The 24,614-nt window shown below is 38.6% G+C and overlaps 1 protein-coding gene across 1 annotated transcript; it reads left to right on the forward strand.

Annotated features, from left to right (window-relative positions):
• The first annotated feature begins 47 nt into the window (after window positions 1-47).
• LOC145479213 (bifunctional 3'-5' exonuclease/ATP-dependent helicase WRN-like) lies at window positions 48-24,517 on the forward strand. The gene is made up of 32 exons (XM_081457507.1): window positions 48-2,029; window positions 3,920-4,030; window positions 6,033-6,129; window positions 6,605-6,680; window positions 6,878-6,945; window positions 7,143-7,251; window positions 8,318-8,392; window positions 9,005-9,087; window positions 9,967-10,073; window positions 10,502-10,608; window positions 11,417-11,500; window positions 12,082-12,170; window positions 12,470-12,561; window positions 13,063-13,135; window positions 13,828-13,882; window positions 13,993-14,046; window positions 14,316-14,417; window positions 14,553-14,633; window positions 15,404-15,479; window positions 16,109-16,165; window positions 16,589-16,644; window positions 17,225-17,256; window positions 17,580-17,657; window positions 17,875-17,945; window positions 18,063-18,103; window positions 18,976-19,102; window positions 19,475-19,587; window positions 20,034-20,202; window positions 21,181-21,282; window positions 21,988-22,084; window positions 22,630-22,695; window positions 23,317-24,517. Exons 1-32 carry the CDS (start codon window positions 1,805-1,807, stop codon window positions 23,583-23,585), a joined length of 3,042 nt encoding a protein of 1,013 aa, XP_081313633.1. The 5' UTR covers window positions 48-1,804; the 3' UTR covers window positions 23,586-24,517.
• The last annotated feature ends 97 nt before the right edge of the window (window positions 24,518-24,614 follow it).

The following is a 24,614-nucleotide window of genomic DNA, read 5'->3' on the forward strand; positions in this document are numbered from 1 at the left end:
ATCATTGAACATTATTTGTTATATAACGAGGGTAGTTTCAGAAAAACGTGCACTGTCCACGTGCAACGAAACCTCTGACTGAAAACAACGCCTCGAGGGCAAGGAGGGTTGTCCAATGAGAAACTAGAATCCGTACCCTCCCGGAGGGGAAAATTGCCGGCACGTGCAGGCGACACGAGACTGTTTTAGATAGGCAAGCAATGCGTGGAAAATAAAACCTGTAACTTCAGGTACGAATCGTCGCATTTTTTTTCGTCTTCTATTTCCGGGGAATGAATAAATTTTTACAAAAAAGGAAACTTTGGGCCGGATCGCACTCACACTAGCGTAAAAAGTTGTTTGTTTTACAAAAAATCCGTCATCACATAGGTTTTTCTCGTGCGACCAATTTGTTTGACATTTTCAAAAATGCGCGGAATGTACCAAACGTTCAAAGACACTGGCACTTGAAAGCTCTGGAGCTCGTTTTCAGAAAACATCAAAAAAACTTTCAAGCTGTCGATCATGAAGCAAATAGTACATGAAAAACGGGGTAAAATTAATTTTGCTTTCGTTTTTGGGGGCAACCTTGTGCGAAGATGGATCCCTCGGCCATATGCTAGCCTGCGAACAGGCTCCCGGTGAGCCCGAACGACGCGAGTCCCCGCCCCGATCGCTTTGCTCTCCGCATTCTTCTGTTTCGCGCTCGCCGAAATTTTTTTCAGTCTTCGCCGGGAGCCTGTTCGCAGGCTACCATATGCAAGATGAAGAATACAAAAGCAGAAACCGACACAACGCAGGATGATTTTTTGAAGGTGTACTATATGCAAGATCACTGCAGGGTCACCGTACGTTTGCTACACCATAGCCTTCGAACAGGCTGCTGGGGAGGACGGAAAAGAATTCGGCGGGCAAAGCGAGTGGACGATCGCGAAACTCGCTTCGTTCGGGCTAGCCGGGAGCCTGTTTGCAGGCTTGTGACACCAAAGTTGGCTGCTATTGTCAAGTACGAGATTCATGTGCAAGACGGTAAAGACCAAGAGCTAGTACTTTCTTTCTCTGAAGGAACGCAATGTTCGTGTTTTGCCTCAAAAGAAAAGGATAACCAGCTGAATGAGAAGGACATCAAAAGGATCTCTCTTCATTCGTAGCCGACTTTTGAAGTAGTGGGAAAGAATTGCTAGGTGTATTTGAAACCATGACCGGGTTGAATGGTCTTTGCTGTATGCGCTGTCTGATCTCACGCTCATATTCCAACAACGCCAGTTGATAGACATGACCTGCCAATCATAGCCTGCATATAAGTTAAAAGGCATAAATTCAAGTTACAAGTTGATCAAAAGCGAAAGCGAAAATCTAAAGCGAAAGCTGCGTCACGTGGTTCCATGATCGTGCACTGAAACTCAAAATGAACACATTTTGGCGGGAAAGGAAATTTGTTGACACATTGATTAAATTACGTGCGACCCAAAACATGCCAAATTAAGTACCGGAAACAAAAATTTTTTGGCAACAAAACAATTCTGTGCGCTAGTGCGACCTGAGCCAAAGTTTCCGAAAAACTCGAAAAATTCGAAAATCGTCAAGTTTCCGTAATGTGAACCTCCGCAAATTCCGGGAAGAATGGAAGTCAGTAGCCAGCGCTCCGAGCTGGCAGCGGGAAACTGGAATCTTATTTGGAAGCGCGGGTATAAATGAATCCAAGATGGCGCCACGCAGCAATCCAGTGACCTTCTTAATATCATCTAATATCGCTGTAAAATGCTGTTCATTCTCATTTAGAGAGCTATATATTATCGCGTAGCTCTGTATTAGGGACTTAAAAATGGGAAGTAATCAGAATGGAGATGTACATGGCAGGCTTTCGAAGATTTTGAATACGTTGCACGAGATATCAGAAGTTCTTTCTCCAAGCAGTGTTGAAGACAACTGCAGGATAGATTCAGTAGTTTCTGCCATTGAGTCAAGCGCTTCTGAACTTCACGACTTGGTTCTGGGAAAAAGAAACAAGGATACCTCAAAGGATTCAGGAAACACAAGCTTCACGGAGGTGCGTTGCGTTTATGGTGCGGCTCATGATCAATAAGGCCCGGTTCATACGTCGCATTTCTGCCGTGTCGAATTCAATTCAATTAAGTGCGGCAGAAATGCGACTGTGGATTCATACGTCGCACTTGTGTCGCACTTAATTCAGAATTTATACTGTCGGGTATGTCGGCCAGCGGAAAATGCTTTAAACGTAGAGTATTCAATATGGCGGACGAAAATACTGAGCGACGAAGGACTTTAATTTTGCGAAAAATTGTCCGCCAACGTAACGAGAAGGAGAAGGCTGACAACGGAGCAGTATGTGTTGCAATATGTTCGGGTTGCTCTGGGTCGAGAATGGCCAAGTTTCTTCTTTTTCTTTGGCGGGAAAACATTTACGCATGCTCAACACATTAACATAATGTATGCATTAGATTCGACGTCTGAATCAGTGTCGCATTTCTGTCGGATAATGCGACAAGACCAGTCGAACGTGCGGCAGAAATGCGGCAGCCGATTCAGACGTCGAATTTCTGTCGAATCTAATTCGTTGAATTGAATTCGACACGGCAGAAATGCGACGTATGAACCGGGCCTAAAACAACCAAAGTAACGCAGATTGTTGACTGGGGCTGAGATTCAGACTGAGGATATAATACAGACTGCAAACCAAGTTAAAGTTGTGGATTAAAGCACGAAATAGTTAACATACGTACAGTAAAGGGCAGCATTCAAATAGTTTGCATGTAAATTTTTACCACTGGCCTGTAGTTTGTAGCTTGTTTTTGAATTCTTTCGTAGTCTGCAGTCTGTGTTTTACACTGGCAGTCAAAAGAAAATTAGTTAAAGAAAATATGTTTCTGGCATAGACCATCTTGAGCTTAAACCTCTTTTTTTCTATTATTATGTACCAATTTTTTTAACGTTTTTCATTCATTCATGTCCAAGATATAAGGATTAGGGCAGATTCAACCTATTCTCCCCCACCCCACATCCCCGCTGCCAAGCCTCTTTCACAATTTTGAAAAGTATATAATATTATTTTCTGTGGTGTGCATAGATAAAAAATATGTAGCGCAAGATTCATGCATGTGCCAAACATTGTGGACCTTTGGGATGGGGATGCAGTCATGTTTCTCAGACTGTTTCATGAACATCACAGGACATCTTAGATTCATGGTCCAACATAGATACAGCCCATTTGATTTCTGAAATCTGTGTCTTTAAAGGTCATTCAGTTTCACCATACTAAACACTGGGTTTGAAAAAAGTCCAAAAAAACTGAGTTGTTTTTGCACACGCTATTTCTCGAAAACAAAACGCAAATCAACAAAAACAATTACACAACGATGCTTTTCATGTCAAAACAAGTCAGTCTGCCAAAATTAGCTGGCTCCTGCGAAAAAGTAAAAATCGGCCCAAAAAGCGATGTACACCCTTTTTGCTTGAAAGCCTTCAAATGGTCTTTTTTTCAGCTGTTATTAGGGTTGTCACATAATGCTTCTCACCTACTAACAAATCGTTGCGTGACCACCCTAATAATGGCTGCAAAGGATTCTACCAGTCCAAAGAGCAAGCTGGAGGTCAAGTTTTGTTTTAGCCCTGTATACAAAAGTGCAGTTTGTGCAACTGATTTTGTACACTGTGCCAGAATTGGTCCATCAACCTAACTCTGGGTTTTCGATGCATGGTTTGATGGTAACTGGTTAAATTATCTGGCTATAAGCCTATGACTCAAAGCAGACTGGTCTGAAATATAGCAGAGGTTTGAGGTTCGTGGGTCCAAGGTTTGTAATGAGGTAAACCAATGTTTGTACCACTTCTTTTCATTTCACATACATTTGTCGAAGTGTATTACGGTATATCCAAATTATGTGCCAGATAATTCAGCTTTACCTTTTTTTTTTTTCAGGATTTGATAGATGCTAGTGAAGAACAGGCCTTGAACAGTTCTAACTTTGATGGTTCAAATGACCTGGTTGTGTTGAGTGATGATGATGAATTTGATGAAGTAATGGCTGAGGTGATTATTAAGCTATGTGGTATTTTAAAGCTTTGCCTGTGCAGAGACTCAAATCATTGTCAGTGGAAGACGTTTTTGGTATTTTGTTAGTTAATGGTGTGCATTTTCTTTTGTTAATTGTATTAACTTATAAAAACTTTAACTTAGCTTCAGTTTATTGAAACTCAAATATTCCAAGCAAGTCTTGCCAGTTTTTGATTCGATATTGTGATCAGTGATATGTGTAGTGTATAAATGTGAGCTCACCAAGTCACCATTCTACTGTCTATTTAAACCATGTAGTGCATATCAGAATCTGTACTCCCGCCCCCCCCCCCCCCCGGGGGGAGGGGTACTTTATGAATTTCTAGGTTGGAATGTGCTGCTGGGACCCTGGAACCCTTAGCCAATACCAGAGCTACTAAGTTCAGCTGAATTTTGCTACCCTATGCTAGAGTAAACTCCCCAAATCCCCCCATCTATCGACACTGTTGAGGCTGATTTGCGTAAATTTAAACTTGCCAATTTGATTTTTCTATATCTTTAAGTAAAGCTTTAAAGTCAATCGTTAAAGCGCAGTTAATGGAGTGTGACGCTATTTACGTACAGTCACTAGCTTACTGTTGTTAAACGTAACGCAATAGAACTGTTACGCGTTAGAACATTATAGAAGTCTTTCTTGTCTAGTTTAAACAATATTCACAATAGCCTTTCACCATGCATGTTGCAACAACGTCTGGTTTAACTGTATCGTGCGTTTTGTATGGCTAGTCTTTTAAATAGCCCCATTCTTGTTTCGTTCAAGGCCGCATGGGCTCTGTATGTTTCATGGTACACGATATTTATATTGGTTTAAACCCAGACATCAGTCTACCTATAAAAGAGTCTTAGCTTGGACTTTAGCATCATTCGCTCGTTATATCACTACTGTAACTTTTAGTTAGCCCTCAAAATTGTAACTCCCACCCTTCCCTCCCTTTGGAGGTTTATTGTTGTTGTTCATTAATATAAGTAATAAACTGGGGTTCACCTCTCGTGACACGATATCGGTTAAGTCTTGCAGTGACTTCTCCAAGCTTCATTTTCGCTAATTTAGTGGCGCTATTTAACGCCCTTTTATGCCTCTTCTTGTCCGATCCAGCACGTGCCGGCGGAGTCGGCTTGTAGTGCTGGGGAGATAAGTAAGGCTTGAGAACTGTCTACACTCTAGTATGATGCTGACCAGAGGTCAGCTCGTAGTGCCGTTTAGAGTTACGCTACTAGGACGTGAAAGCTTTTGGCCTCGCCAACTTGTCCGATCTAGTGCAGAATTAACTGTTGGGGAGATAAGTTTGGCATTTGGTCACGCAATGGAAGTTCGTCTGTCATGCCAATTGCGGAGTGGTGTTCCCCCCTTTAGCCATAGAACACGTGTTTATTGCTTGTGTTTGTCGGGGTATTAAAAGCATTACTCACTAGGAACTGCAACATTAATGGCAATTCCTGATTTCCTTAGTCTAGATAGAATCTTCAACCAACCAGTCAGTTTTGTGAAAAATTATACCCTATTCTAGACCCAAACGCTCTGATTTATATACCCTATCCTAGACTAAACTGCTTGAAAACCATACCCTTCACAGCAGCACATACCTATATAGCCCATATATGGCAGGGCCCCCCCCCCCCCCTCGGGTCTGTACCATAGAAAATACAGCCAATCATGATACGGGAAAACCATTACAGTATTTACTTGACAGCATTATACTCAGCTTTCCCATCGTATACTTTTCATATGTCGCATTGATTGTGGTGGCCACTGTATATTCTATGACTTGGTATAAAATAGTTATGCAACACTCTCTTGTAGTATACCATGGAAAATCCCACTTGTCACTTGCATTTTCTTGAAACACACTCGCCTAAAGGCCCGTATATAGAGCAAGAAAACACAAGTGGATTGTGGGTTATTCCATGGTATACCACTTGAAAGTGTGGATAACAACTTAAGTATATATTCATCTTTATATTTATAACTTTTCTTTAGGTTGACATCGAAGAATTATGCAATCAAAGCCAGGTTGAGTCAAAGATTCTAGACGCTGGCCACTCAGATACACTAGATCAATTGCCAGAAACTGAAGGTAACTGCAGTGGATAGTTTGACCTGCACTTCTTCATTATTAATTTTCAATTAATCTATTGATTGCTTGCTTAGTAGGTTTAACCTAAATATTATTTTCTCTTTTGTTGATTCTGTTGGTCTTCCCTGAGCGACAGCTTTGCGATTAAAATGTAGTAACTCCATAGCAGTGAAATCTTTTGATTAAGATGGAGAAGAACAATCATTTTTAGTTGTTGTTCTTCACAGTCTATGTTTCTCAAGTTGATTATCACAATTTGTAATTGTGAAAACAATAAAACTGACAGCTTGACTGTGGCTGCATTAATCATTTGGTTAGGTTGGTACAACTCAACCACAAACTAAATCATGGCACAGAGCTCCATTGTCTCCTGAGACAGATGGATGCCAGCAACAGGTTGTTACATATTTCCTTGAAAAGTAAAACTTGTTTCAGTTTTCCTGCAAAAGTTTTTTTTTGACTTTCCTCTATCCAGAGGCAAATGAAATAAAACCAGACGCTGAGCATGTTGAGGTCCTAAAGAGATACTTTGGCCACTCCAAGTTCAGACCGTAAGTGAAGGAATTTCCCTAATCTGCAATTAATGTAGTTAGAAATTTGAGTTATAAAGAAATTGAATAAACATTTAGATTTTTGAAAGTAAGGAACCTTGCATCAGAATAATTCCATCCCCACCCCATGTATCAGTCAATATTGTATTAATTTTGTTATTAATAATATTATTTATGATGTATTACTTTTTTTGCAGCATGCAGTGGAAGATAATCAATGAAGTGCTTAATTGGAAACGGGATATGTGTGTTGTAATGGCTACAGGTATAACAAATTAAGAACGTATAGATTTTCTAATACTTAATTAATAAATTATTTTCTAAATAAGAGATGAGAGTGCAGGAACTAGGAAGTGTGGCAGTGCTGTTGCCTTGTGCTGCAGAGTGCATTTATCATTGGATGATTTTTCTACTGGCTGCTTGCTTAGAAATGCTTGACTTTTTTCTCTGCTGTTTGTTCAGGATATGGGAAGAGTTTGTGCTATCAGTATCCATCTTTATACACTGGAGGTACAACAGTTGTCATCTCTCCCTTAATCTCACTCATGGAAGATCAAGTCACTAAACTTGGGTAAAGTCCAAAGCTTCCTTTCCATTAGTTACTGTTTTTTCTTTACACTTACAAGTGGTTACCTTGTTATCTGGTGGCTATCCTGCACATGCAGGTGTAGAAAATATGTTTCCTTTTTCATTCATGTGTTGTCCATTGTTTGATAACTAAGTTTTTGCAAAGAAATAGGATCATGTGTACGAAAGGCATCCGCAGACAAGTGTTGATTGATACACTCAAGCAATACCCTTGATCGACACTTGGTCGATATTCGATTTATACTCCATTGACACCTTAGTTGACACTTGATTGACCCTCCATTGACACCTCAGTTGACACTCGCTCGACACGCCATCCGCATCTCGTCAAGAGTCAATCAAATTTTTGATCGAGTCATATAAGTCGGTCGACACTTGGCCGACTATCAACTGACTGTTGATCAAGTGCCGATAGAGTACCGACCAAATATCGATCAGGATGTTGATCAAGTACGGATCAAGATTTCAATATCAATCGAGAGTATTGATTGACACTCAACCGCAGATGCCTTTAGTACACATGATCCAAGAAATATATGTAAGCCATACATTTCAGTTGGCAAACATGAGTTTGGAACAGATTCTTATGAAACTGTCCTCCGCTATGTTTACAATTTTGACTTGATAAATTGAGCAGTTAAGCTTATTTTTTTTTTTGTTTGAATGTGAAGGTCCATCAATGATTTTAAGCTACATCTACAGTAATATGCAGTAACAAACAAAACCTGTTTACAAATTTTCCAGGAAGTATCTCAGAGATTCAATGCCTCAAGAGTTGATAAAATTTAGTTTAAGAATGAGGGTAAGAACAAAAGAAATAGTATCGTAACATTTTTGTCTCACAGCTGGTGAAATGGAGCCAATATAAGTTTTGATGAAAAACATGGTAATCAAATGAAATGCAGTTGATCGCAATATTATTGTAATCAACTGCACTCCAAATAATTATGGTTGGGATCATTGGTAAACATTCCTTTCAGAACAAAGTGCTTCAAGTGCAAATAAAGGCTACAATTGTAATTATTACTATAATTTTATCATTTTTGCAGGCTTTATAACATTCCAGCTTGCTATCTTGGATCTGCTCAAAGCAATAGTGCTGAAGTAAAAGCCGGAATTTTACGGTAACTAACTGACCACTTTACCTTCCAATGCCCTGGCCCGCAGTAAATCATTAGACCTCATCAGGCTATCAAATTTGACTTTCATTGTACCTTGCCTGTGTGATTAGTATAGGTAATCATATGGTTTCGAGTTCGATTTGGAATTAATTTGCACGAGTGAGTTTTTCAAAAAGCTGAAATTGCATGAGCCCCTTCGGCGAGTGCAATTTCAGCTTTTTTTAAAAACTCACAAGTGCAAATTAATTCCAAATTGAACGAGAAAAACCGTATGATTACTTATTAATAATATAAACATGAAAAAAATTTGCATGGAGGAAATGCCGGAAGACCTTTCTTGAAGCCATTTTTTCTCATTCGAGAAAACTTTTTTCAAAGTTTCTGCACAAAGTTTTTGTCATCATTTTATGTGATATCATTGGTTTAGAAAATTCTCTATTTTCTTTCCACCAATTATAATCTAGAGTTACGATGTGTAATTTGCACTGGTGTTACACTTTTTGCACTGATGTTACACTTTTTGCACTGGCGTTACACTTGAACTGCACTGCTCTCAGCCCATCAGAATCAAGTAATTTTTTCATACATATTATTAATTTTGATAATTTGTCATAGTGGGGAATACAGAGTGGTGTACTTGACTCCAGAATATGTTTCCCTAGACACTGGATTTTTAGCTTATGTGCAGAAATCTGTAGGTAAGGAATACCCTAGATCATAACAAATAATCTAGTAAATATTGAGAGAGCTGGCAGTGGGGTTGTTGAAAGGATTGGTAAAACTGTCTACCTGATAATTCATTATCCAGTCTATAAGAAAACAAAGCACTGGTAGGCTACCCATTGGATAACAGTGATTTGCTTTCTTTTGTCTATAAAATGTTATTCATTCTTTGAACAGCTACACCCTGGATACCAAGTTTGTTGCCTTGACCATTCAGTCTTTGTCTGAAACGTTTTCTGAAAATCAACATGATACATCAGACTATTGACTATACTGGTAATACTTCCATGACATTCTAACAGGTTCTATGGATAATGCAGAACTCCAAGCAGGAAATAAATTAATAAAACCTTAATGAATGGGTTATATGAAGTTCAGCTTAAATATTTAATCAATTTATCTGTCATTAACACCAATAATTTTATTGGTGTTAATGGTAACTTCTTTTCCAGAGACCATCTTGATTGAAAAAAATTCTTTGCTCTGAAAGACTGTTAAACAGATTTTTAAAGTCTTCTCTCCTGAGGAAGCAATCCTCAATTTCTGTCTAATGCAGATGGCTTGGAAGCTAAGGCAACCTTAAAAGAAACCTAGGCTTTCATCGACTTCAAGATCAGGACACCTTTTTATCAGCAGAAAGCTGTGTCTGTTTTATTGTAATAAGATGTACATATGAATAACACAAATAATGATAAATATAATTTACACATGAACCAAACAGGATTTGCAGTTGTTGTGTCTTTTGCTCCTTTTATGTTTTCCTTCAATGTCTTTTGTCGTTGTCACCTTTGACTGACAGCTACATTTATTATATTTCATTGTAACTTTTAAAACCAAGGTTCATTTTCCCACAGGTCTAACACTAGTTGCAATAGATGAAGCACATTGTGTGTCTCAGTGGGGACATGACTTCAGATCTTCATATCGGTCACTTGGATGTATCAGGGATAAACTACCTCAAGTAAGGAGATAGAGACTTATTATGTCATTTACTTGCTGCTTGTGAAATTAAAGTATTTTTGCATCAGGAATAATTTGTAAGTGTCTGAATCACCTAAGATAGTGCAACACAGCCCTTTTATCATAATTTAATGCTGTTCTAAATTTCCGTTGAGTTATATTAGTATTTATTCTGCTCCATTACTTGATTGGTCTGAAAGAGAGAAAGGACCAAAAGTTTTTTATTTTTTTTTGGTCCCAAATTTCTTGTTATAATAAAATAATACTGGTACTTAAAGGATTACCAAATAGTCTAACAAGGACAATAAAAAAATGAATGTATAGTCAGATTACAGAATTTCTATGTTGACAAATTGTAGGGCATTATAAAGTAATCCTTCATAAAATTAAATTATCTTTATTTAAAATTGTGTTTTGAATACATGCTAGGTACCTATTGTTGCACTGACAGCTACAGCCACTCCTACTGTGAGACGGGATATCTGTCAGTCTCTGAGGTTGAGAAATGCTGCATTTGTTTGTACAGGATTTGACAGGTGATGTTTGTCTTTCAAGTTTTGAAGGAAGGGGGAGGGGTACAACTTGTAGAAGGGAGGAAGGAGGAGCACAGCCTCAGCTTCCTGAACAAAGGTAGTCATAGAATCAAATGACTTCCAAAAATCAGTATTGTGACATGTCTTAAGGTGTACATGTCTGCACGGAGCAGCTGGCAAATTGACCCTACAATCGGCGACAAAAGTGTTGAGACACTCGGCAGTAAAATTTGGTTTTCGAGTGTCTTGGAAACATTTCCTCCCCTTCCCCTCAAACAATGTTGAGTTTTCTATTTCTTAGACTGCACAGACAACAACGCCTACACAACATTGATTTGGGGGACCGGGGTATCAGAGAATTAACGCTACATGTAAGTAAAATAGAATAAGAGTTTAAATTAATATCAAAAAGTGCCATTTTCTAAAAGTGCCTCAACTACTTTTGTCACCCGTTGTAGTCTGACTGTTAAGCTAAAATATGCACCTTTTACTACAGTATGACAGTTATATAGTCTTTTTAGGGGAAAAAATTTACACCACTTGCCCAAAAATAGTAAACTATATATTAACTTATCTCTGTTGGTAACACCTGTCCATAATATACACCCCTTTTTTTTTTACGCTGATACAAATACCTGAGAATTCTAACTAGTACGTATAAGTTAATTAATGTTAGTCATAAATGGGAAAAAGTATTTTATAAAAGTCTTGTCCCAATGACTTTCCCAATTAAACTCTTGGAAATATTTTTCAATGTGAAAGCTACATGTATTCTTACTTGTAATCATTAAATGCAATGTTGTTATTGCAGACCTAATTTATACTTTGAAGTAGAAAGAAAGTCTGGCAGTATAAAGGATGACTTAAAACCTCTCCTGATAAGATCAGCAGATAGGTAAGACTATTTATGAATGTTACCGAGTGAGATTGTAATCCATTCTAACATAATGTATTTGTTAAGAAACCTTGTATTAATGTAGAGCGCCAGCTTATAAAAAAAAAAAACAACTGTGTTTAAAATGTAGAGTGCTGAGGAAACCGTATTGAATGAGAACTGGGCATGTTTGTTTATAAGCCACCGGATACAATTTCTAATCAAACAAGGCCATCACAGGCATGCATTGCTTGGGCTATCTTGATGCAACCCTTTGTATGCTTTAAATGACTGTGATGCTACAAAATGCTAATCCAGGGATGACACTCAATTTTTGGTTTAATTTCCCTCCTAATGATGAAAGCATGTTTATCACTAATGTTTTGTGGAATTTGACATCACAGTAAAAACTGAACGGAATAAAATTTAACATCTCAAGTCACCAAATGAATTTAAATTGTGAATGAATCAAAATTCATATTAATCTTAGATTAGCTTAACTGTGCTGGCACAGATCTTGCAGTGGATGAAATGCACATGTCCACAGTAACTTGTCAACTAATGAGGTGATTTATAACAGGTTTTATTTACTCTGACTACAGAAGTAAGATTGAGTATTCCTTTGATGGTCCAACAATTGTTTACTGTCCAACAAAGAAAATGACTGAAACAGTGGCTCGGGAACTCCAAGGTAAAAGACACTTAATATTTAATTGATCCTAAAACTATGGTGTGATATGCTCAATGCTTGGTCCTGTGAATACCAGTTAGTTTTGCTTTCTGTTAATCTTGATGCCCCCCCCCCCCCCGTCCCACCCTCCCCCGATGTATCTTGAATTTTAGAGAAATATTTCCAAGAAAGTTGTCATTATAATATATGTGTTTTGTTACTTGCTATATGTGTTTTGTTACTTACTTCATGAAGATGTATATTAAATGATTATTAATATGATTAATTTGTTGATTACTAGAATCTTTGTGATCTTATAGGTCTTGGGGTGAGGTGTGAATATTACCATGCTGGGCTAGCACCTAAGGAACGGAGGAAAGTGCACCACCTCTTTATCAGAGATGAAATTCAGGTTGATACATTCAGACAATTATTACCTTTGACAATTGGAATGTTCAGTCAATATTTTATCTTCTGGAGTCTGTTCTCTGTACCTCATTCCAAGAGTCCTGTCTCTTACTTCTCTTTCTTTCCATCATTGTTTCTTTGGGTATCCTTATGCCAGTAAACCAGTGTTAACATGCTGCTGTTCTTTTTGTAAGTGCAACAGCGATTCTAGCTGGCATGGTATGTTTCCGATGTCTTGAAAGGTTGTAGCTCTGATAGGTACAGAAGAAATAAATGTCCTGAGTGGGTGTCACTAGATATTAGATTTTTCCAATGTTTGTTCTGTTTTTCCTGCGGGGCATTTCAGAGTTAACCTCTCCACTGTTAGACAGTGTTACCAACGTTTTTCAGGTTTTGGTCACCACCAGTCATTTCCCTGCATGGTGTATCATGGGAGTTGTACTTAACTGCAGCTGCTCCATTTAATTTTGATTCTTAGTTTACATATATTTGCATTCTTTTTTAGTGCATTGTAGCCACAGTGGCCTTTGGAATGGGAATTGACAAACCAGATGTGAGAAAAATTATTCATTATGGAGGTATGTATTATTAAGGTTTAGAGTCAATTAATAACTGTACAATTAAAGCATTTTTACAGGACTAATTTCATTGAATCTGTTATGCTGAAATGGTAGTTAAGAAAATTCTTCTAATAACCTGCCTGTTCAAGATGATTGAACTCTGACCTTCTTTGACGCTTTTATTGGGACGAAATGTTGCTGTCACATGCTGAGCACAGCAACTTTCTCACTGTATTTTATGATTAATAGTTAATTAAGTAGTCAACTACTTCCGTCTGCATCTAGCTGTTTGGATGACGAGTGCCTGGGAAGTACAGGTGCCTCCACTGTGAACAGCCAGCCCCTAGACAGTAAGTAACTCCCAAGGCTAGCAATCCCTGCAACCTAGCCATGAGCTCCCACACAGATTCATCTAGGCACCCATCAAACTGTGTTAACAGTGGGGATAGGGAGATACATGCGGGAGAGGGAAGAGCACAAATACTCTAAATCTCCACTAAAAAGGTGCCACCCTACACTGCACAGAAGATGTACTACACGCTACTCTGATGGTGTACCCTGAGCATGCACTAGTTAACACTGGGTACTTTGTTCTGACTGCCAGACCAATGGGAGCTTCTCCATGTTATAAACTTAGATAAGCTGTATTTAACTGTTTTTTAGTTCCATGAAAATTGATGAACTGTCCAATTGTTATATGTTTGTTTTAGCTCCAAAAGATATAGAATCATACTACCAGGAGATAGGAAGAGCTGGACGGGATGGGTGAGTACTATCTGCAGTGATTACTATGTGACTGAGCTCCATTCAGAAATCATCTTCAATAACAAACATCTATTAACCATGTAACCATACCTTTTTTCATCATATTATAGTCTTCCCAGTACGTGCCATGTTTTTTATAGCACAGCGGATTTTTCCCTCAACCGGTAAGTGTTAGTTTCAGTCAATAGTGGCAGCTTTTAGCAAAGTTCTCATTTAACAGTCAGTGATAGCTGCTGAACATCAAAAAGGAGCTTGCTCTAAGAGGCAACAGCTCTTCTCTAATTCTCTAAAACGAAAATTCATCTGAAAAGGGTCCTTTCAATTTTTTTGTGAAACTATTCTCTTCACTCATGGTTCCACTTGCGTTTTGAACATTTATATTATTTCTGTGGTCTGAAATGTAATTTTGCATGCCATTCATGCTACTCTCCAGGCACTTGTTAAATGATGTTAAAGCAGAGTCCTTCAAAGAACATAAGCTGCGAATGCTGAACAAACTTGAGCAGTACCTGGGTACTACAGAATGTAGAAGAAGGTTGGTGACAAGGGTTTGTGAAGTGGAACCTCATGTTAACTAAACATGTTATCTTAATTGCATAATATTATCTGCTAAGTTTCCTTTAATTTTATTTTAGTTACAGTTTACATGTCAAATTATTTTTGTCTATAGAACAATTTTAGCATACTTTGAGGACACAGTTGGTATGAGCATTGGTGGAAAAGATGACTGTTGTGATATTTGTCGAAACAGGTCAGTAAAAAACAGCTAATATTGATAATGAGAGCTGCATAGTAACTTTGAATTGTATCTCAAATCAACACTTGAAGCCAAAGCTAAAGCATTACTCAGGCCAACTGGTCCACAATGTCAGAGCTGAATATTTTGGTCTCCAGAGCATGAAAACAACTACAGGTTTTCTAGTTTCCCTAACAAGGGGAATTTCACTCAGCTCACAGTCTCAATGTTTTGCAAGGCTAAAAAAAAAACCAAGGGACTGATCTATTTTTTGTTTTCATAAATGATTTCTAAACGTCTGAGAATCTGAACGTCTCAGTCTTTCAATTTAAAAACTCAAAATGTCTTGGGCTTGCAAAAAAAACCATTTGTCTCAATGTCTCCAAAAGTCTTACATGTACCATTCTCCATCCCTCTAACAGATATCTAGTAACCATTTAATATACTCTTAGGTGGAACAGAGAACTATGAAAAAGTAATAAGTGTCTTGTCCAATACCATACAGCAACACAGTGACTCCAGCTAGAAGAACTAGACATGGTTGTCCTACCATACTTACCACACCACTGAGTGCCTAGTTCCACAACATTTTTTAAATATGACTCAAGATAGATGAAGTCAGTGACATAGTCATTTGAGCTGGTGTCCAGTGTCTCTGCATTGTCTTCAATGCAGAGTGAATTTATTTAAAACTTTCGAATGCGAGCTGGGCATTTGATTGAGTAAATAGCGGTATACCCATTGTTAATTTTGCAAGGATCTTAACAGTGATATTGACTTTATAGGGCTCTTAACCCACATGTCAAGGATAACAAGAGAGATTTCACAAAGGAAGCTAAATTGCTTCTTAATGCTATTATGGTAAGTCACTGTAACAAAATGTTTAAATTGAAGTTAATTATTTAAGTGTATCATTTGTGAGGGATTTATCCTCATTTACTTGTCAAACCACTAGCCAGGGCCTTTTGGTTATGGTGGAAATTAGCTGTGAATGAAGTGAAATTATACCATTTACATGTAAAACTGAACCCAAAAATTTGTTTGTTCTCAAACAGTATTTTCAAATAAATAGATCAAACCTGTCAATTCTCTTACTTGCTGAAGTCTTTATGATATGTTTTCACCATGGTTTCAAGTTTACTTGTTCAGCACTCTGTAGCCAATTTTTCGGAAGTACAGATTTAAACTGCAGTGTTCTTGCTCTGAACTGACTTGGCCAAAAGATCTAGATTAACTGACTAATAATAATATTAATCATCTCTTCTATTCCTGAACTTCATTTCTTTCATTTCATTCATGTTCCATATGAACACACAATTCTTCCTTTGTACCTCCCTCCCTCCCTCCCTGCATAATTCCTCTTTTCCTTCTCTGTGCACTTTAGTCCATCTGTCTGTCATTTCTTGTTTTGTTTTGGTGTATAGGTATAATGTTACCTTTAACTCTTTTTTTAATTTTATTTATTGGTTTATTTATTATTGTATTTTTAGACAGCAGGGAATGGCACATATGGTATGTCAATTCCTGTTTTGATGCTGAGAGGTTCGGTAAGTATTTTACATACATTACATCATTTATTTGTTTACGCAGGTCGTTATATAGGCAGCATAAGCTGATGTGGACCTGCGGTTAATTAGGAGTTACAAAATAAAAAGTAAGAAACCTAATAAACCTAATAATTACAAAAACGTGTAAAATTCTAAAATATGATTACAAGTGAAATTAGAATTCCTAAAAATATTTATAAATATTTATATATAGTCATTTACCTTAAGTTTATAGAAAAACCAGACTACAGACTTCTCTTTCTCATTTCACGTAAGCCATGCATACATACAGTTCTGTTAATGTACATACCTATGCTTAATTTGATATTTAATATTCAATTTAATGTTAGTATTTGGTAGGTTGATGTCTTTTGAGAACATGACATTATTTGGCTGAAATATGTTATTATTTTTAATTTGTAGAACAGTCAGAAAGTTCCAAGATGGCTGATGCAAAAGAAGGAATTTGGAGCTGGGAGGTAGGTAGACCTTAAACATGACTGTATACTTTTTAAAATAGTTAACAACTGCATTGCTAAAATGGAGGTTGGGTGCCTGAGACACCCAGGAGCTTCCACTATTGGCAGCCATCTCCTAGATGAAGACTGCTTCCATGGCTGGCAAATCCTGGCAACCCAGCCATGAGCCCCCATGCAGTAAGAGGAACAGGCACCCGTCACACTGTTGAAACAGTGGAAAGAGGGAGGGACAGGGGTGGGAGGGGAACTGCCTGGGTGATGAGCTGCCTCCCTACAAAAAACGCCAGAAAACACCTCCTGTACATACGCCATGCTATGATCCCCGAGCAAGTGGAATTCCGAAACATGCGCATATGTGTCGACACCACTGACTACCAGGGGAACGCAAGCGCTCTTTGTTGTTAAATTGCATTTAACTGCATGTATGTATGGGGCCCATACTTTGGGAATATGGGCATAAGGTCTTGAAACACAATAAATTAGGGTCAGAGCAGGAAAACCAGAAATGCTGTGTGAACACAGGGTGTCCTAGTGTATATGTGTATGTAATTACCTTTCCTAAATCCTTTTCCTCTCCCAGTTTTCAGTCAGAGAAATGGTGGAAAAGCTTTGGTAAGTATTTTGTCAGCTTTTTGTTGTAACGTCTTGAGAGGTATGGTGATGCTCAAGGGTTATTTCTTTCAGTAATCATTCTTTACACATAGCAAAACTTGGGAAAGGATTAAGTACAATGGTTTAAGGTTATGTAGTGTTAAAATACTGCTCTTGCTGTCTTATGGCTTTTTTTTCCTAAGAAAAAGCCTTTATAAAAGATTCTTTCCCCTCAGTCTTCGTCCACTTTTCTCATGATGGATGATGTGATCTAGATGTATTTTTTAAAAATTGTTGGCCATTAATAAGTACTTTTTTTTCTTTTTTTGTTATCAAATTTTCAGCCCGTCAACTCATGAATCTTGGTTTTCTCCAAGAAAAAACCAATCCAGGTGGATTTGGTTCTCTCACAGCTCTTTCAGGTATAATGACCAACTGTATTAATGAGCCACCAATTGTAAGACTTTTGGTGTGCATGAGACTACACAAATTTCCAAAATCATATTTAGCTTATGTCTCACCCTACAAATGCCTTGTCTATGTGGCACACAATCTTACAGAATCCTAAGTGTCCTTAATGAAAAGACCTGCAGTAAAAAAAGCTCACAGTTTTCTTTCTTTGTCTGCCTGCCTTGATAGGGAAGGGTGAGAAATGGCTAAAGGAAGCTACATGGAAGGATTCAGTTAAAATGGAACTGGTTCCGAACCAGGTTTGTCCTTAATAGTGGAGTTTATTTGAATTTTGTGTCTAAAAGCTTTGGTTGTAACACTGTAGTAAGTTGTAACATAGTTGCATGGCTCTATGTTAACCTCCAATCCATCTGCAGGATCTGTTGTCAACGGAAAAGCAACAACAACCAACCGCCAGGTATGCATTTTCCTGCAAAATACTCAGTTGTGAAAATGTAGAAGCTGATAGCCATCAATTTACAGGCATAATTAATTTTAATAACTAAGGTTTTCGATAAACAATTAAGAATAAAAAGCAGCGATATTAAAGAATGACATTTCAACGGCTCCATGCCATCATTCTCAAATTCAAATAATTAATAATTAATTTTGCAGCTTCATCTCAAAAACTCACTTAATGTTATAATTTATCCAAGCATTGTTTTGAATTGCCTTAATGTAACTTTTCCCCCTTTCTCTTCACATTTTTTGTTGCTTTCTCTTATAGAGTGTCACTTTGTTTGAAAATCCTAAGAGCTGTTCACACAGCTTAAATACAATTCTATGAAAACAGTCATGAAAAAACCAACAACAACAGAAAAGGGGTTAATAGTGTTAACCTAATGTTGTATCACCTGAATCTGATGCCAATTACAGTAACAGTCGTACAATTCTCAACAATAATGGAACAGGCCAGTTTAGAGCTTTGTGAAATGTGAGCAAGTGTCTGCATGAAAGCGAGGTTGGGGTTCACCGCTGACCTTGAAATGTTAGAGATTAACTTCATGATAAAATGATTTATATTAATTTTTGAAAAGAAGCAACGTTCGTATCGAAACCAGGTCACCTCTAGCCTTGCTTCTGCTCAAGGGACTGACCACTTGGCACGGAACTGTAAAATGGGCTATTGTACGTCAAGGGCAGATCAGTTATCTGGAAATCAGTGGGGACTGGGGAGAAGTGTATGATGTTATAGCAGGATTAAGCTAGTAGAATTTAAATTACAATTATTGTGAATTTAGTTTATAGCTGGTAGTGTAAGTTTACTAAGAATGCCGCTTTCTTTTTCAGATACCTGCTACCTCTTCCTGAGGTAGCATCTGTGCCCACTTGGCATCAGAATCGTGCAACTCAGATTGCAATGCCAGCAGCAACACAACACAAACCAGTTATTGATGAAAAAGAGCTTGAACTCCAGGTGAGCTATCCATGGGCTGTTTTCATAAATTAGGTGAGCTATCTGATAAGTCTTCTTACTGGGACATTAAGTTATTTTTCTTCAATGCATAACCCGTCTTGGTGGGAACTGCTATCATTTAAAAAAATTTTTCCTCTAAAGTGGAACTTTTTCTCGCCCAGTTCCCATTGGCAAAATTGGGCTTACGCATTGTACGCAGCTAAGATGGTGCATTCAAAGTCACATGAATCAACAGCCTAGTGATGTCATCATTATTGGTCTTGATTGTTGGGAACTTTTTTCAATGATCACCTGTAAACACCTTGTACTCAATACCCTCCTCCCCCTTACCCTGACCACTTAAATTAAGACTGGGATGTTTTTTTTTTGTAGGGTTCTCTGTACTCCACCCTTATGAGGCTTAGAACAGAACTGTCTCACTCACTGGACTGTCCACCTTACATGATTGCCACAAACAAGATTCTACTGGACATTGCCAAGCACAGGTATAATAACAAGCTCTGACGATTTTTTTTTTAATTATTTTTTTCTTTAGTATTAGTTATAAGTAGTTTTAGCTGACGAACTCTTAACCGTGTTTAAATAAAGATTATCTCTCTCTCCATCTCTCTCATTAGCTGACACTTGAAACGTCAGCTTCACAAACTCACTATAGGGTTTTGTCAAATTTTCTTACAAAGAATGACAAGTAAAACTACTGTATTAGGTGGCAAGAATTTGATACAAGTGTATCTCGCAATTGTTTAAGAATTAATTGCCTTCCCTTTTGAGTATTTATTTCTGGGATTGAAGACTCATATTTTCAATTTCAACTGCTCCTTACTGTTCTCACGATCTGTTTAATGTTTTATCGCTAATTACAGATACCCTTGCTTGCCTGTTTATTATTCTCCTCTCCGTCCCATAACTAAGAAACTGTGTTTTGTCGCAGACCCACCTCTATTGGCAGCCTGTTAAAAGTTGATGGAGTGTCTGAGAGACAATGTGAACGATTTGGAGAGCAACTTGTGAACTGTGTGGCGACTTTCTGCAAGGAAAATGAGCTCGATGCAGACGTGTTTAAAGACCAAACTGATTCGGGGAATGCCACAGATACAAAGGTGATCTTTTCTGTCCTCTGAGTTTGATTTTCTGTTGTCACTGGTTGTCTAATTGGGATGTTCAGAGTAACAAATAGATTCCATGTTGCCGTGCGTCTGTTCAGTAATAGATCACAGAAGACGTCAAAATGTAAGATGATCTATTACTGAACAGACGCACCCCGATGCAATTGAACATGTGATTAGAGTGGTCGTTCCGTTCAGTTACTCCGTTAAGTCTTCTGGGATCACGGGACGCGTACATTTGGTGTTTGCTACATTTTGAAGTCCTTCGCTATTATGTGTAAAGTTATTTTGCAGTTGTTCCATTGTCCTAAAAATATTATCTCTAATCGGCTTCATGAGAGGTTAAATGCTTGTATTGTAATCAGGCTCTCTTATTGTCATGACTGGACTTTTCTTGGAGGTTTGGAAGTCTATGCCAGCCAGTAACCTTGTCTGCTGTGTTCTTGACAAACTCACTTGGCTTTCCAAGCGCCTCTCTCCACACAAGTCTATAATGGACAATGGCAAATTGTTAGGACAGCCCAGACAGAATGCTGGGAAGTGACCGTGATAGACTCCCTTGGGGGGAGTAGCAATGGGCGCTTTCCATTGAAGCGAAATTCCGAAAATTTCGTAACTGGGACAAATGGAAGGGACATTTCCCGGGAAAGTTTTGTGGAATTTCCGAAAAGCGAACCATTCAACCGAAAATTCCGGAAATTTCGGGAAGAAAGTCAAATGGAACGGAAATTCCCGGTAAGGAATTTTCGAAAATTTCGGTTGTTGTCCTCTTATCCGGAAATTCCGAAAAATGTTCCTTTCATCGAGAGGGAAGTACCCAGTATTACAACCATGAGACTAAGTGATCTGATTCTTAGAACTGACACAAACTTACCTTGATGACTACGTATAACATGGCAGAGAGAAAACCATCACGGAGAATTAATGAATTACACTAACTGCTAATACTAAATCTGCTATTTCTTTCTAAAGTCTCAGAGTTTCGTAGCCGAACCTGTGGGAACTCTCCGTCGTGAGCTGAGCCAGACCGTACTTACTACGTACAACCTGTTCCACGAAAAGCAGATGAACATTGTGAGTGATCAATGTATCAGTCAAGGGATGAAAAAAAATTGTCTCAGCCTAATTCCTTATCGGAGAAATTCTCATGCAATATGTAATGTATGATTGTAATGCCTTTGTAGCGCGAGGTCACTTGAGGTGCAGATAGGAAACCCTCTGCAGGGATCTGCTAAAAACAGCACTTCATCCCCACTGACAAGGCTCTGGCAATCAATCAATCAATCAATCAATCAATCAATCAATCAATCAATCAATCAATCAATCAGTCAATCAATCAATCAATGAAATCAATCAATCAGTCAGTCTGTCTGTCAGTCAGTCAATCAATCAGTCGGTCGGTCAGTCAGTCAGTCAGTCAGTCATTCAATAAAGATCTGATTTCTAGTAACAACTGAATCGTAAATAATCAGCTAAGGTATTTTTAATATCTTGGTGTACCGCCAAATTCACAGAGGTTGAATTATTCAAAGAAATACCCAACAATCCTTTAGCAATTTTACATAATTTTATTTCCTGCTTAAGAAGGCAACACTTGTGACTATGGCCTAGATGGTGTGTACCATGATTTCTATAACTCCGATTCACCGTTATATCTCTCAGCAGGCGTTGCCTTTCATTCTTGGTTCTTATGGACTGTCTCTTTTCTCAGCAAGCTCTCGACGTTTTGTAATGCTTATAAATGTATTTTTGTAGTTTACACCTTCTTTATGATTTTAGAAAGAAGTGGCTAAATTACGGAACCTCGTGGAAGGAACAATTTTTGGCCATCTTTCGGATGCTTTGAAGGCTGGATATCCAGTGGATTACAAGAGAGGTATGGAACATTGCTTGTAAATGAAATGAAATGAAATCTAATCACACTATTTTGATTACAAAGAGAAAAATGCAGTCAACAGTAGAGAACAAAAGTAGGTTATATAACAAAAAAAAATTGTGTTTCAAATGCGTTTGCAGCCGCCAAAGTAACAGAGCTTTTGAGTTGGCTTTTGCTAATAGGCCATTTCCAAGTTACCTTGTGACTCTGTAGCAAAACCAATCATACGAAAATGTGTCCCCCCTACAGGTTCATTTTCACGTAAATCAAACTCATTTGGACGAGGACTCGTTTTGAAACAGAGGCACAAGGTAACTCGGAAATGGCCTATTCACAGACATAGGGAAGGGTGAAGGAAGCTGAGAAGGGAAGAGATGACCTCACACGTCATCCCCCCTGTTTGCGACTGGTTAAAGCAATTGTATTGAAGTTGAAGTTTTATTTTAGTGCTAGTATACTTAACCAGATATGAAAAGTGCACTGATAAGCCATGGTAAGAACGCTGTCACGTGTGTCTGATGTGTGTGGTTTTATAATTTGTTTAGCGGGACTCACTGCAGAAATGCAAGAGCTGGTGACGAAGACAATCAGGTCACCTCCTATCAATTCAGGTATTAAATATGATTGAGCTTTGTTAAGATGTCATGGGCTTCTCGTGCCATCGCTCATACCATCGCTCAATGTCTTAAGGCGATTTTGTGTTTCCGTTTAAATCAGCCCCTTACTCGGAGGAGGCGCGGTGGCCTGATGGTTAGACTAGTGCGCTCGACTCCAGATCGAGCGGCCCGGGTTCCAGCCCTGGCCGGGGACATCGTGTTGTGTTCTCGGGCAAGACACTACTCTCACGATTCCTCTCTCCACCCAGGTGTACAAATTGGTACCGGCGAATTTAATGCTGGGGGTAACCCTGCGGTGGACTAGCTTCCCATCCAGGGTGGGTAGAAATATTTCTAGTCGCTTCGTGCTACAGAAACCGGAATCAACTCGGGCCTTATGGGCCAATTGGCTTTATCCTTTACCTATCCTTGTCGTAAAGGTGTCAACCTTAAAGGAAAGACCACTGTTTACATGTAACTAGGCGGTCTGTATTGCAACGGATTTTAGTACTACCGTTCTAGTGTAACATTATTGCTGTATGCACGTGAATGAAGCGATAAATGTGGCGTCTGAGCTTTTAACTGAGGGGATTTGTATACTACTAATAGTAGCAATAATTTTTGTATCTTTTCCAGACATCAGCAAGTTGTCAGCAATCAAAGATCGTTTGCCTCCTCATGTGTCGTATGGTCACATTAAATTGGTCATGGCTATTTTGGAGCTCTCGTGTGGAGCATTCTCTCAGGGCACCCCAGCTGAGCCCCAGAGCCAAAGATTCTTCAAGTCTGGCACCCAACCGATAAAGTGCGCAAGTAAACCCGCACCTGCTTCTCAAGAAACTGCGAGGAAGCTTCCAGGATGGCTCTCTGGAAAACCAGGAGGGAAGAGAAAGAATCCTTTTTGAAGGCAAAAGCGGTGACTGTGACTTGAACTGGTTAGCCATCATCAACTTAGCTCTCACAAGCATTAGATGGCTAACAACAGGACTGAGCTCATGACTAAAAGTGACACTACAAAAATAGAATTTTTTTTCTACCAGAGTAAATGTGTATCTAATTGTGAAAATAAATTGAGATTTATAATATAATGTTGTTTGTCTTTGTTGAAGAAATGTACCTACGTACCTTAAAACCCGTTTTCCTTTAACATCTACACTCTTTTTCTTTGCCCAATTGTATTAAAACAAAAAGGGTGAACCATTTGACTCTTGATGGAGGGGGGCGGGGGTATAGGCATGACTTTTTCAACCCTTTCGCGCAGTAGGAATTTGTATTCTCGGGACGTGTCTATGCATGATATTTTTGTCTCGATGTAACATGCTTCCTGTCGGCTCACTGAACGTGCGTGACATTTTTTTCGGCAGTGATCGTGTGCATGAAACTTTTTTGGTTAAGGATGCTTGTGGGGTATATTAATTTCAGTATAACCGACTAAGAGAAAATGACTCCCTCTCATTTTCTCTTGGTATAACCCACCGCCCCCCTCCCCCTCCCCCCTCAGAAGCTAGATGGTGCACCCGTAATGAGATCTTTTTAAGTGATTTTTCGAGGTTACAGACCTAAATTAGCGACGGTGACGTTTCAAGTAGTTTTACTGTCGTAAACTTCAAGCGCACAATTCTGATTGAGAGCCAACAGGGGTTATTTATGTCTGAACTTGTCAACCAAAAGAAGCAAAAGAAACTTCAGCATCGGATTAGCTAGCGCTGCTGCTGAATTTTGGATAAAATACCTCTAAACGTCAAAAATGCCGCATCTCTTCAAAGTTTTAGACTGGACCTAAAAGATTAACTGCATACATCTGAAGCCTGAGAGTGACTTCTTGATGAGTTGCAATATCTCTTTTTTTTTTTTTTCCTTTCCTTTGTTTTATTTATTTACTGATCTGAACACGCAATCAGACTCTATTCGAGCTAGCCTGCGTACCTTGGCGG

Source organism: Orbicella franksi, chromosome 2 (genome assembly GCF_964199315.1).
Source record: "Orbicella franksi chromosome 2, jaOrbFran1.1, whole genome shotgun sequence".
Lineage (NCBI taxonomy): Eukaryota > Metazoa > Cnidaria > Anthozoa > Scleractinia > Merulinidae > Orbicella > Orbicella franksi.